At 33.4% G+C, this 13,798-nt stretch overlaps 1 protein-coding gene across 1 annotated transcript; it reads right to left on the reverse strand.

Moving 5' to 3' along the window:
- Window positions 1-258: 258 nt before the first annotated feature.
- Window positions 259-2,863, reverse strand: LOC133173929 (E3 ubiquitin-protein ligase TRIM45-like). The gene is made up of 5 exons (XM_061308994.1): window positions 2,016-2,863; window positions 1,799-1,936; window positions 1,609-1,713; window positions 495-584; window positions 259-403 (listed from the first exon to the last, which is right to left on the reverse strand). Exons 1-5 carry the CDS (start codon window positions 2,861-2,863, stop codon window positions 259-261), a joined length of 1,326 nt encoding a protein of 441 aa, XP_061164978.1.
- Between the last annotated feature and the right edge of the window lie 10,935 nt (window positions 2,864-13,798).

Consider the following 13,798-nt stretch of genomic DNA (forward strand, 5'->3'; position numbering starts at 1 on the left):
CGTTTAGCAGAAATTGGGGGACCCTTGTCTTTGTTTCTGAAACATACGATAAAAGGAAAACGATTATACATGTAGTTCTACAAAACACTTAACGCATGTCTGTTGGCAGATTTACATGTACTTCAGTCTTCTTTTGACCCATCATATTAAGATGTTGGAAGGAATTCAAAATACTTTCAGTCTATTTTACTGCTGAAAGTAATACATGTATTATGGATTGCATAAAGAAATTTGTCAAGAATTACAAAGGGGAAGTAACTACGTCTCTTTTCCTTGCTCTGGTCTGCCTGGTTCTTTCTTCGCTGCATGGAGCTCTTTTCTTAGTTTAAGTGTTGCTGTCCCGCCTTCCTTTTGCAATCGATTCTTTTCAGCTCGCAGCCTCTCGTTTTCTTTTTCCAGATCCCTGCAAACATTAAAAAAAAATTCACCATCCCTTATGTCAAACAAGAACTGGTTCTATACATCTTCAATTACAGAAACAAAAATTATGTTACCTGTATCTTTGACTTTTATTAGAACTATTAGTGTTTTCAGACAAACTCTCGATCTCTAACTGCAAAATCTTCACTTGTTCTTTCAGAGCTCTGTTTAAAAATGTATAGAAAAGTAGCTGATGTTAACCTCGATGTACTTTTGTATTTAAAAAAATATCGCTGAATATCATTTTTTAACCATCAAATGACAATTGCATGAGCCACAACAGTCATTAAAGTTACAGTTCTTAGCTTATACTGACAATGAAACGACAATGAATTTCTAACAATCTTAGTAACAGTTTAAAATCAAACTTTTGTATCTCGAACTCGATATGGACCGATAAAAATGGACCGATAAAAAAACGTTGAGGTATCCGAGGGTTGCATGCAGAACTGTAGCGTTATGGTTTTATATTTTAGTCTTTGACCATAACGCTACAGATCACGTAATGCAAATATGGCACAATTCATGGCGCAAGATTGTCTGCGCACTTTAAGAATGTATTACTCCATTTTCCAGCATTGGACAATGTACTACTTTTTTTCCCTAATTCTAGACATATTCTTTTACCAACCTGTATATTTTATTCACCTCCTGGCCCTTTATAATTGTCTCTACAGACCAATAAACTCGATTGTTTTGAATTTTCTGCCATCCGACAAAAAATTTTAAAAAAGAGAGAGTTTATTGGTCTGTAGTGACGACTATAAAGGGTTAGGAGGTGGATGAAATATACAGGTTGGTAATAGAATACATATATGTCTAGAATTGGGGGAAAAAAGGTATTTAAATAGTCCAGTGCTGGAAAGTGGAGAAATACATCCCAAAAGTGCGCAGAAAATCTTGCGCCGTAAATTGCACCATATTTGCATTACGTGCATGATCTGTGGCGTTATGGTCAAAGACTAATATATAAAACCACAACGCTACAGTTCTGCAGCTATCCAACGGTTCGAATTACTCTGGATAAGTCGAAAATTTTAGACATTTCTCATCAAACTTAGAGAAAACTTCAACAAGTTATGTTCATTATATATCATGTTTAGTCCTCTCATGACTAAAGAACTGTCAACATTATTACAAAACTTTAAACTGAGTATTACAAATTTAAATGCATGTTTATAAACAAACTCAGTGTTTTCGTTGTTGCTGTTTATTGACTCTCTATAGGTGGCCTGTTCTTGTTCCATCTGTGTCTTCCAATCCCTCAAAGAGCGCAATTCTTTCTCTAAGTTGCTGCAGAAAAAAAAGTTAATTTAACTAATTAAATTCCTTAGAATATGTTGCATAACGGAAAGAGATGTAGTAACGTATGAGTTACCTTTTCCTGATCGTGACTGCATTTAGTTTGGACTGGAGAGACTTCACTTGTTTCTCTTTCTCCATTGTTACTTTGTCCAGCTCGTGTTGTAGGACTTTATTTTTCTCCAACAACTCCGCAAAATCTCGTTCGTAAGATCTAAAAGGAAACAAAACAGTATGCAGGGAAATTTTTCATTTTTTTCCGATATCAAATTCTTCTTCACAGTTTATCTTACCTTGCATTACATTCTTTTTTCAAAGCCGTAAAAATTTCCTTGTCTATTCTGAACTTGGAGAAATCGTGATACACTGGATGCAATACATCCGGGACTTTTGGGCCAAGTTTCCTCTCAAAGTAATGAGACTTCTGAATTATTTCCAGAGCATTTCCTTTCTGTAAACTAATTTCCGCCTCTTCTACAGACTTCTTGATTTGTGCCAATTCCTTCATCAGTGATGTTTTGTGCTTTTTCATAGATTCCAAACGATTGGCATTCTCCTTTACTAGTTTGTTGCTGATTTCTCTAATAATACCTATCATCTTTGCCGTTTTTGCCTCCAAATCACGTGAAGCCGTTTTGTCCTTCTGATTAAAAGTTTCGATAGCCGCTTCTTGATTTGTAATTTGCTCTTGAAAATGTTTAATTTTGGTGGCCGAAACTTCGCTCAGCAGTTTCCGTATCTTGGCACTTTCTTCTTCCGCTTTTGTTTCCAATTGCGTCAAACTGTGCGAATTGTGCTCTGTTATGAGACACATCTTGCAAATCGGTTTGTCACACTTAGCACAAAAGATTTCTAAGTTTTCATCTTCGTGCTTTTCGCATCGGATGTTGTGAAGTAAGTTGCTCTCTTTGCCTCTATTCATTTTTGAGATGATAGTGTGCATCTTGGTCAGTTTTCCGTGCTTGTGAATCTTGTAGCAGTTAGCACACATGAAATCAGAACAGTTTAAACACTTCCATTCTACTGTAGCAGGCGTTTGACAAAGCTCACATTTTGACTCCCAGTCCGATATAGTCCTGTGGGATTTAGGTCTTTTGGCGTTCATTTGTACTTGATACACGCTTGCGTTAAGGGTTCCCATTTCAGTACACTAGTAAATCATCGCTTGGTACAGCGACTGCAAATTTTAGATATGAACAGCTACTTTTCCGAAATAAATAAAATGTTAAAACCATTAGAATTTACATAGTACACTTAAGCTGATGTAATTTATGCCTATAAACAAAGCATTTAACAATCCATAAAGAAAAGATATTCTTGACGATTTGCACAGACAATGGAGGTCTTTTTCTCAATATTCAAACCCAATCATGTGTCTATTTCTTTTTGTATTTTCACCTGTGTTGCATTTACTTAAAGTAAAATCTATTAAAGTAATGAAGGGAAAAAACGAAACTCAGATCGATTTCTCATGTTTTTATTGAAAAAAGTACTGCTTTCAAAAACATCTCTAAACTTTTCGTATGCTTGCATGAATGAGCTGAAATGTGCCCCTCCAAAATAAAAGAAGTCTTTCAGGTCTGTGTTTCAGAAGAGGCCATTTCTACTTTGTTTCTTTTGATAACAAAGCTTCGTCGTGGCTCATTGCACCTTTTACCATCCCAAATCCTGTCAAGAAAAAATATTATATATATATATATATATATATATATATATATATATATATATATATATATATATATATATATATATATATATATATATATATATATATATATATATATATATAAAATTTTAAAAAATCCTTTGAGCTGAATGTTACAAATATAGCGTCGAAAGAATCTGCACACATTTTCGAATTAGAAGTACTACTGACATGTATTCTATACTATGAAATTCGATGCCATAATTTATAAATGCGTTCACGCCAGGAGATGTTTATTATATGTGCTGACTGGCACCATGGATTTTCAGGTAAGTTATCGTAGCTTTTTTTTTTTTTTATCGAATCAAGATTGTAAATTTGCCCTTTTACCTATTTTCAAAATGTACATGTACTGATATTCCCTATCTTTAATATCGCTTTCGATATGAAAAAAAAAACCACACTTCTTTTTTCAATACTCAGGGCCGGAGGAGGCTTTTTCAGATTCAAAGTGCTATGATGTAGGGGCCACTCTAGAAAAAGTTCTAGACCAGAATAATTGTCGTTCAACCAAAAAGAAAAGACTGTCAAATTAATAGTGGTGGGGTGGGAGGGAGTCTTTCATCTTTGGTACTGACCCCCCCCCCCCCCATTTTAGAGGCCTATTTCGTTAGGATTTCTTGAAACATCCCTAGAGACTCCAGTGTTTGCAAGTTTTCTGGTGACCCTCTCCCACAGGCACTTGTTTCGTGTATGGGGCAATCCCTACTTATTTTTACCACAAGGTACCTAACTCAATTTCAGGCACCCCCGCTTCAAGCTCGTATTTTGTTAATATATCAATCATTAACCGACTTTAAAATGACATCGTTCGCTTCGAGGAACTTAAATCGTTTCAGACGTCTTTGGTCGAGCCTCTTTATTGTAAACCACTCATTTCTTCCTCGAAAATTACCTTTAGTGTTAAACAAAATTTAATGCCTGTGCCCTCTCCCTTCTAAGGACACAGCATGCTTGATAATCTATTTTCTTTTTTAAGAAATATGTACAAAGTGCCAGAATATTCTTGCGGGTTTCCACTTTCCAGTTGCATTAAATTTAACCTTTTTGCTCTTTAAACGCAAGATTTGAAGAACATAGACAGATAAGGCATGCCTGAACAATGCGTGTTGTGAAAATTTACTATTATAGGCTTAAAATAACATGCCTACATATATAATTAGAATGAATGAGAAAAGTTTTTTTTTGTTTACGATATGTACAGTGTTTTTTTCAAACGATGTATGTTTCGTCCACATCATTGGTTGAACATTTTTTGATATGTTTGTGGGGATGGGTTTAAAATTTGTTAACGTAAAAACATCGAATTAAATACATATGGGGAAAAACAATTACTTTGTATTTATCATCTATATGTTCCCATAATCTCTATTTACTATTGTAAAATGGTGATGTGATTCAAATACATGTAAATGAGTGAATTTTTCAAATCAAATCAAAGAAAGACAGATATACTGATTAATGTAAAAAGAAGGACCAATATTGTAGGAGTTCCATTAAACTTTCAATTGGATGGCAAAGACGAAAGTTTAAACTGACCTCTTGAGGAAAAATGTCATAAATCCGATGACAATGTTAGAAGCAGTGATGATGATAAGGACTTCCCACCATGTCATGGTCACGTGAACATCACCAGTACTTTACTAAGATGCTGTTACTGGGATTAAAAATGCCCCAGTACGTTAATATTGTAGCCACTCCACATGAAAACACACACCTATATCTGGCCTGTATACTAGTAGATAAGAGCACCAGGAATACCCGTGTTGAACACATTGATTTATTTATCGCTAAACAAATTAGTCCAGGTAAATTTGATGTCAAACATGTCGCCTCTATCGAACCTATATTACTCCTTTCAAGTGCTGATTGTGAAGTTTCACGGAGATCATCTGGACACGAGCTCAAATGTAAATAAACTTAACAATATGACCTTCGTGTGAAATATCTATTTTATATCTTCTGAAAAAAAGGACGCTGACAAATTCATATTAAGCAAAGTTCGTAGTAATGTTTGCAAACCATATGAGTTTGGGAACCAGGGAACATCAAGAACCTCGATCAACAAGTAGAGCTTTTTCAAAAAACTTTGCTGTCTTCAGCAACAGCCTTAAACAGTAAACTGGAATACACATATCAGACCGAATTATTCATGAGTTTTCTTAGCTTTGTATTTTGTCAACAGTAGCCCCATCATAAGAAAGTTCATCTAGACGCTCGGCTGTCTCCGTAAATTCCGACTCTGCTTGTCAGAGTTTACGGAGACAGCCGAGCGTCTAGTTGAACGACTATCTATAGACAGTTTTAAACATAGGGAAAAAATAATACGAGTTGTATGCTTGCATGAAATGAAGAACATTTCCGATTACCAAGAAAATAAAGAAAAGCTTTATAGTACTTGCTATAAAAATTAAAGTGTAATTTAGATCCATTTATTGGCATTGTCCTCTGTTCGTTTTGTCGATTTTTAAAAAAAAATAAAATAAAAATCTTGAAAAATTGTCATTAAAAATTGAAAATTAGATCACCAGAAAATTATCTCCCTTGTCTTGAACAACATTTCAACCAATGAAATAATTTATATTTTTACATGATGCAATTTCTACCAATCACAAACAAGAGGAAGTGCATAGTCCGAAGACCGTAAAATACTTGAACCCTGTATGCCGTCTTCCAAGGAAGACGGTAATAAGTTGCTAAACGTAAAGATATATACATGTACATATACAACAAATTTCATTTTTATAAGATCTTTTCAAGAAGGATAAAGCTAAAATTTCTCAGATTAAAATTATATAAGTACCCTCGTCTACAGTAGATTTACTTCTGTCGAAATCGAATTAAGACTACCTGGGTAAAGCCAAAATATAGTCATATTTTCAACGCCGTCCTAAAATTCACTGCCTGCAATGCTTCTCATTTGTCCTGTTTATCACAAGGAATAGAATTTCATTTAAAAAAAAATGCTTGAAATTAACTGAAACAAAAGTTCCCTCAAAACACTAGTACTGCAGTGCTTATTTACCGGGTCTGACAAAAAAATACCTATAGAAATTGTTGTATTTTTCAGAGCGATATAAAAAATTTTCTATGTTTATAATGACTGCTGATTGACAAGACAATTCGCTGTGTGGAAGTTCTCATTTTTTGCACAATTTTTTTCTTTTTTCTATTAGCTCTACTGGAAAGAAATAATGTGGTTTTTTTTCTTCTATTTGTCAGTTCTTTCTTTACTGATTAAAATACGCACCAAATTCATAACATGAATCTAGTTGTAACAGTTGTGAGCTTTGACTTCTTATATAGGCCCCTTTCGAGTGAAAAAAATGAATCTTATATTTATAGGAAATTATGCTTGATATGAAATGGCCCTTAAATCACTCCATTTTATTCCTGATTCATAACTTTGCATCGCTAGCTTAATACTAGCTTGATACATGTATATTAAACAATAATTATCTCAAAATTGAAATGATTTGGACAGAAATCAGTAACTGCCTATTTTAATCCTCTTTTGATAATTCTACAATTCGCATACTGAATAACTTCATAAACACGCTATCTCGTAATCATTCGTAATGCCCACCACACACAAATACACAAATCTTCCAAGTATATGAACTATGAAAAACGTTCTTTCTTCACAAGACGTCCATTCCCCTGATAAAATAATCACTGTCATTCAGATGTAAGTCTCAGCTTCTGTAACTTCTATTCCTGATCTAGAAAAGTTAGAAAAGGTCTCCTCACGTACATAAAGACGTTTTTCTTCCGTTCGATCAAAGTCACAAAACCGGCTACAGAACCATTTTCTGCAACTCCTACAAAGTTCGAAATAGTTTATCATTACAATATAGTGTGACCATTTATAAACTTGTACATATCATTACAATATAGTGTGACCAATATTATGATTATAAACTTGTGCATTTATCTGTCATATCAGCTTACCTTAACCTTCGGATGTAAATAAGTATAAGACCTATTGTTATTGGTCCAAGAATCATAATAACTATGACGAAAACTTCATATTCCTCCATCAAGCAACCGTATCACACCGGAAATATTGTCAGCAACAAAACCTAGTACCATTTCTTTATAATAAGACTACGAGCCAATCTCAGCCATGGACACGATTTGTAAGGTCAGGCGATTTTAAAAGGGAGATCATCTTTAAATTACTTTGCTCTAATTATATTGTGAAACTTTTAGATAGTATTTCACTTGAGCCGGTTGTGAATTACAATACAATTCTTAATCATTCTTCCATACAAGTGTCTCGAATAACCATGCAGTGAAAGTTATTAGTGCGCCCTTTATCAGCTTGTGGATTTCAAGATAGAATAAAAGCTAAAGGGTAGATAACACACCATCGGATCATACATTCTGGTTACAGACTACTAATTTTACCCCTATTTCATTGACCACGCAAGTAGTGCCAGTTTAAAAATAGAGGTTTTTTCTTAAAAATTCTTTGGGATGCATATGGGGTGGAATGGGGTTATTTTTGGGCATAGATGGAAAGGAGAGGGTCTGAAAAAAATTATAAAATTGATAATAATGGGAAATTTTGCTTTTAAGCGCGTAGTAGGAAGGGTGTAAAGAGGCCCATGTTTACCCTTTCCTCGAAGGAAAAGTGAAATAAGCAGGGTAGGGGTTATTTGCGATGCCATAGCAGGACTTGCAGACTATGAATTTTCCCGAGAGCCTGAAAAATTTTTGGACTTGAATTGTTGTTACTCTATGCCAAGTTTCAGGTAAGTTGAGCCGGTGTGATTTTTTAAATAAATTTTTACATTATAAAGGAATGTATAGCAAAATAATTGGTAGTCTGTGTCCTTCTGAGAGATGAACGAACGACAACTCTGCAAGGGAGATTGGGTAGATAACTGTAAGTAGTCTAACCTTATCTCGCTAATATCACAATGATAAGCTCGATAAAAGTAAAACAGTGCATTTAATTAATTCTAGATTATTTACTCAGTATTTCAAAAATTATTTCTTTAATTTGAAAGGATATATAATATATATATATATATATATAAACTTTTTCATGAAACATTTCAAACGAACAAGTAATCGATCAATCTCCTATGCAGAGTTGTCGTTCGTTCCTCTCTCAGACAATGAGCCGATGGTAGAGAGTGGTAATCGATTGCTCTCTACCAAGGGCAGATAACTTTTGAAGCCTTGTAGGTTTTCAGTCAGGATTAGCCAGACATTGTGCTCTTTTCCCCTAAATTAAAAATTCTTTCTTTAATTAGTCATACAGGAGGCATTTTTGATATATTTAATTCCCTTTGTAAATATTATACACAATATCGAACTTTACACCTTATTGACTGTGCAAGGGGAAAAAGTGAACTTGTAATTAAACGGAAAAATCTCATTATTTACCTAGACCTCCAAATCAAGTGTTCGTGCTTCAAAGGTGCAGCCCGCTGTAGCAGAATTAATCTGTGTAAACAAGTCATGACAAATTTATTTGATGATTATAGAAAATAAGTATATGCTAATGATCACACATGTGAAAATTAAAGGGATGTGAAATGTTGCTAGTTATATTACGCAAACTTTCACTGCAAACATGAAAAAAATCTATGGTTTGAACATACTTCTGAGAAGGTATAAATGTTAAAAAAATGATTTTGAAAAAAAAAGTTTTTGCACCTTAAGAATCATATACAATTTATGTTCTATGTGCAATTTCCTGAATAAACAAACAAACAAATATGCATGACTTTGTTTAAATTTAAATCCTTACACTTTTACGAAAAAGGCATATTTATCCAAACGAGAGGGTTGAGTAGCCAAGCTCCTTTTAAATCAGTGCAGAAATTTATCGATAAATGCATTTCATACAATATAACAAGTATATTATTTCAATATTTCATTTCCATTCAAGTTATTTATTTGTTTTCTCATTTTTCTTAATTTTGCAATGTCATGGTGAAATATTCACAGGCCTAGGAACTTCTGAACAGAAAACTGACTCTCCAGACAAAAATTATAGTCCAATTAATTCTATTGAGTATCTTTGATTATCTTAACAGCATGCAGTCTCAGATATTGCGTGTGATTGCATCCAACATACAAAATAACTTTATCACCTCCGCTCAAAGAAATAGGTCCTAAGATAAATTGAGTGAAACCAAACTGTCAAAGGAGAATAATAAATTCTACTAGAAATAAATTGAGCGTCTACCATTTTTATTACATGCTTGGATAGGGTGTGTGGTTAAATAAGTCAAAATTACTTCAGAGATGTACAACGATTAGAAAATCTTTAAAAAAGAAAAATTAAATTACTGTATGACATTTTGGTCTCATTTTGCTTTCTTTCATTTCTGTCTAAAAACCTCCAAATCAAAGTACCACCGTCGTTTTGGTTGGTTAAATAAGGATTCTTTTTTCATAACTTCCCACCTAAGATCTCTCTTTTGCTTATTTATCACGGAATTTTTGCATCGATATACTCTGTATAATTTGTAATCTCATGAAAGTTTAAACTTTTGTACCATGATGTACAGTGTCACAAAAATAAAATAAAAAATTAAAGGATTAAGACAAATCGACAGCTGACATTTTTTTCTGGTTTCCCTTATGATCACAAGCAAATAAAACCTCTCAGTGGATAACTTTACTATTTTTTATTCAGCAAATGAGTAATAAACAATGTAGAGAACAATAGGGCGGACAAGAAACTAATTATTGTTCAATGGTAAAATGGAAAGGTCTCAAAAAAAAAAAAATTATGGGATTCTATTATTTTATAAAAATTATGGACACCAAAATAAACAAGCTATTTTTCTTCGTTTATATCGTAAGAAAAATATTTAACCAACTGCATGTGCATAAAATACACCCCCCCCCCTCCCGACATGTATTACGACGATGTACATGTATGCTCATGCAATTTATTATGTACTTGTAAATAAACCTTTCTTAATATAAACACAATTCAAAGTACATATATACATGTATATATCTAGTAAAACTCATATAAGAATCATCAACAGTGGATACTATACGATATTCGATCTTTTATCTGACCACACGTGCATTGAAGCCAAAACCTGTCCTGTCATTCATTTCAGGATAAATGAATTACATTTAATAAGGACAAGACTGCAAAATTGATTAATTTTCAGCAATAACCAACGGTCGTGTATTGTTCCCTGTTTTCTCATTTACTGACCAATCTGGTCTGGAGAAGAAAAATCCTATTGAAAGAAAAAAGCTTCCTGGTGCGTGAAAATTGTAATTAATTAGAGTTTGGGCTGAATTTGGAATTACAAAACCAGACATGTTATTTGTTCGAGTTGATTCTCAAAATTATTTTTTTCAGTGATCACGTTTTTCTTGACCATACTTTTTTATTCAATGGCCATGTAATTAATTCCAGAGAAAAATGTCTCTGTTCCAAGCATGTTCAAAGTGACATAATTTTTGCCAGTATAATTCATTATTCAGAGTAATCTTCGTTTTTAAATTTGAAAGAATATAGACAACAAATACATATTTAACTGTAACCTAAATGGAATCAGTTTCATAAAATTATATTCTCAAAGGCCTTACTAGATGCACTATCATATCTTTCCATCAAAAACCCATTATTCAGTTTACAACATGCTAATAAATTTCAAAATTACAAGCTTTAGAATAATGCATTGTTAGATCAATCTCATTTCCTATACGAAGTTGACCCTTTTCTAATTTTTGCACGCATGACGCTTGTTAAGGTGAAGATAGGAGATGATGTAACAAATGTAGGCACAGGCTAAGACCTATGGTCCAATGGTTTTGAAAGCCATTAATGACACAACAATGTGAGACCAAGATAAGCATTAAAAACAACAGAATTCAGACCAGTAAACACTTGAATGACATTCCCATTGTCATTAACCGACTTTCATCTTTTCAGACTTCCAGGTATATTGGGACTTTTCCCATGCACATAAATATTTGGCAACTGCATTCAGTTGTCAAACGTGCCAGATAACAATGGACCTAGTTTTAAATGTTGCTTAATTAAGTAAACGAGCAAGTTTGATCTTTCATTTTTTGCAATTCTGTCCATTCCTAAAGGACGTAATCAATGTAAAATAAATTGTGCGAAGTAATATATTGAAAAGATAAGCTAAATGACAAAATATTTGATTTTATAATTAGGTCTACACGAACAGTATGTGCAGGGTAGTTTACATTTAAAAAGAGTTTGAATACATTAAAACAGCTGAGATAAGATTTAGATTATTGATAGCTTTCCTTCTGAGAAATTGAAAACATGAATGGAATTTAGTGGCTTTATTTATTTCACAAGCGGAACTAAAAAAAGATGCTGACTAAACATAAAGAAAAATAAAAATTGAAATCAGTACTACATTGTTTAACTACCGGAATTCAAATCTTAGAGTAGTCAAATTTCCGTCTGAATTTTAATTGATAAAATAAAATCTATCAGAAAGGACAAAAAAAGAAAGTTCTTTTCCCGATATTTTCCCTCTTTATTAGGCTAATTAACGGTCTGCACTCTCAGATCAAGCAGGTGGCTTTCATACATACCCTTGACAAGTTGACATGCATCAGTTGCTTAATGAAAAAATATTTTAGAAACATCTCTTAAATCTATATCTGGAACTTAGAATGTCTGAATTCATAATCTGCAAGCTATTTTATGCAATAATACTCACACTGTACAACTAACAGGTAGGTAAATTCAATTCACATGTTTTGATTTTAATTAAAGTAAAATAAATTAGATAAACCATGATCATCCTGATAAAAAAACGTTAGCATCTTGTCTGCAGGTGTTTGTTAACTTTTCGTACAGAACTCCGAAAAGATGTGTCTACGTAAGACCTCCACTAAATATCGTCTGCTTTTCAATACATCACGATGTAGGGTTGTCAGTTTACATTTAACGAACTTGTCCGTAAACCAAAGACCCGGTGATGGATCGGTATAAAACAAGTTCCTTGTGGCTGCACATGAAGTATAAATATAACCATGGAACATTTCCCATAAAGAATTCTATAACTGAAATATTTTCTAGTATCTTCAATATTACTTTTTTTTCAGATCACCTGACCTTTTACATTTTTGACTTCTGCTCTAGAACTACTGAACCAATTTCGACCAAACTTACCACAAACATCCTAGGAAGTGGAAAAGGGAGATAACTAAGAATTTTAGGCAACACTTGTGTGCATTTTGTTTTTAAAAATCTTCTTCTCAAGAATCAATGGACCAGAAAAAAATGAAATTTATGTGAAAGGTTCCTAACATAGTGTAGTTCGATTTTTGCCCCCCTCCCCCCCCCCACCCCCCGGGGTAGGTTGGACCACAATAGGATTTTTTTTAATGGGAAAACATAGAAAAACATCTTTAAAATCTTCATTCAAGAACAGCAGGGCCCTGATTATTATACTAATATGCAAGCATTCTCAGGTAGTGTAAATTTAGCATTCAGACTGTTCAAATCTTAAACCTCCCCCCTCCGGGTAGGGTGTACCATTACAGGACATCAAAGTTTAAATGGAAAAAGCTAGATTTTTGGGGGGAAACATCATCTTCTCAAGAATAGCGGGGCTAAATCACAAATTTTACATGGGAATATAAAGGAAACATTACTGTATTCAAAAATATTCTCAAGAACAGCATGGCTATGATGAGCAATATTAATACGTAAGCAATGCTGCATCCTCAGGTAGTTTAGATTCAAGTTTGTTCAATTCATCACCCCAGAGCTAGGATAAGGCAACAATAGCTAGAAGATCTTTCTTTTTCTTTTTTCTTTTTTTTTACATGGGAAGATATAGAAATTAAATATAAAAACTTTTCAAGAGTAGCAGGGCAACACTAAATCATATCGATGAATTTTTTTTTAAGTGGCGCTTCCGAATAAAACAGAAAAGAAAAAAATGCATATGAAAAAATCCGATAATACCGGTCCATTAAAATTTTAAAATGGGATTTTAATCAGTAGGTGCCCCCTCGTGGTCACATGTCTATGGACCTCGTTTCTATCACTGCTAGATCTCTTCGGTTTCCATGATTTTACGACCTAATAGCCTTCTCGGGTGTCTTTGATAGTAACTAAATGGATATCATGGCTAATTTTACGACTGCTTAAAACCAGAAAATGAATATTCGCACCTAATTGAAAAGATTTACTGCCTTCTGTTTTGTGGACGTCACTTTGCTAGATCTTTCAAATTTCATAGACTACATTGGTGATCAAATTTCTAAGTCTCAATTATGTAACATGGTTATAAAATCACAATGCAAGAACAATGATTAACTTGTATAAAAAGAATGCAATCCCTGAGAGTTTTGAAAAACACTGTAAATTCTTAAACTGACCAACTG

Source organism: Saccostrea echinata, unplaced genomic scaffold (genome assembly GCF_033153115.1).
Source record: "Saccostrea echinata isolate AGI-Se365-2 ecotype Australia unplaced genomic scaffold, CSIRO_AGI_Sech_v1 ptg000056l, whole genome shotgun sequence".
NCBI classification, from domain to species: Eukaryota; Metazoa; Mollusca; class Bivalvia; order Ostreida; family Ostreidae; genus Saccostrea; species Saccostrea echinata.

What these genes read in the sequence shown, in the direction of transcription:
- LOC133173929 (XM_061308994.1), bottom strand. Translation starts at nt 2,863, where the DNA reads ATGGGAACCCTTAACGCAAGCGTGTATCAAGTACAAATGAACGCCAAA. An exon ending in AGCAACAACGAAAACACTGA is followed by an intron (nt 585 to 1,608) that starts GTTTGTTTATAA and finishes ATTTTTAAACAG; the next exon opens with AGCTCTGAAAGAACAAGTGA. An exon ending in AATAAAAGTCAAAGATACAG is followed by an intron (nt 404 to 494) that starts GTAACATAATTT and finishes TAATGTTTGCAG; the next exon opens with GGATCTGGAAAAAGAAAACG.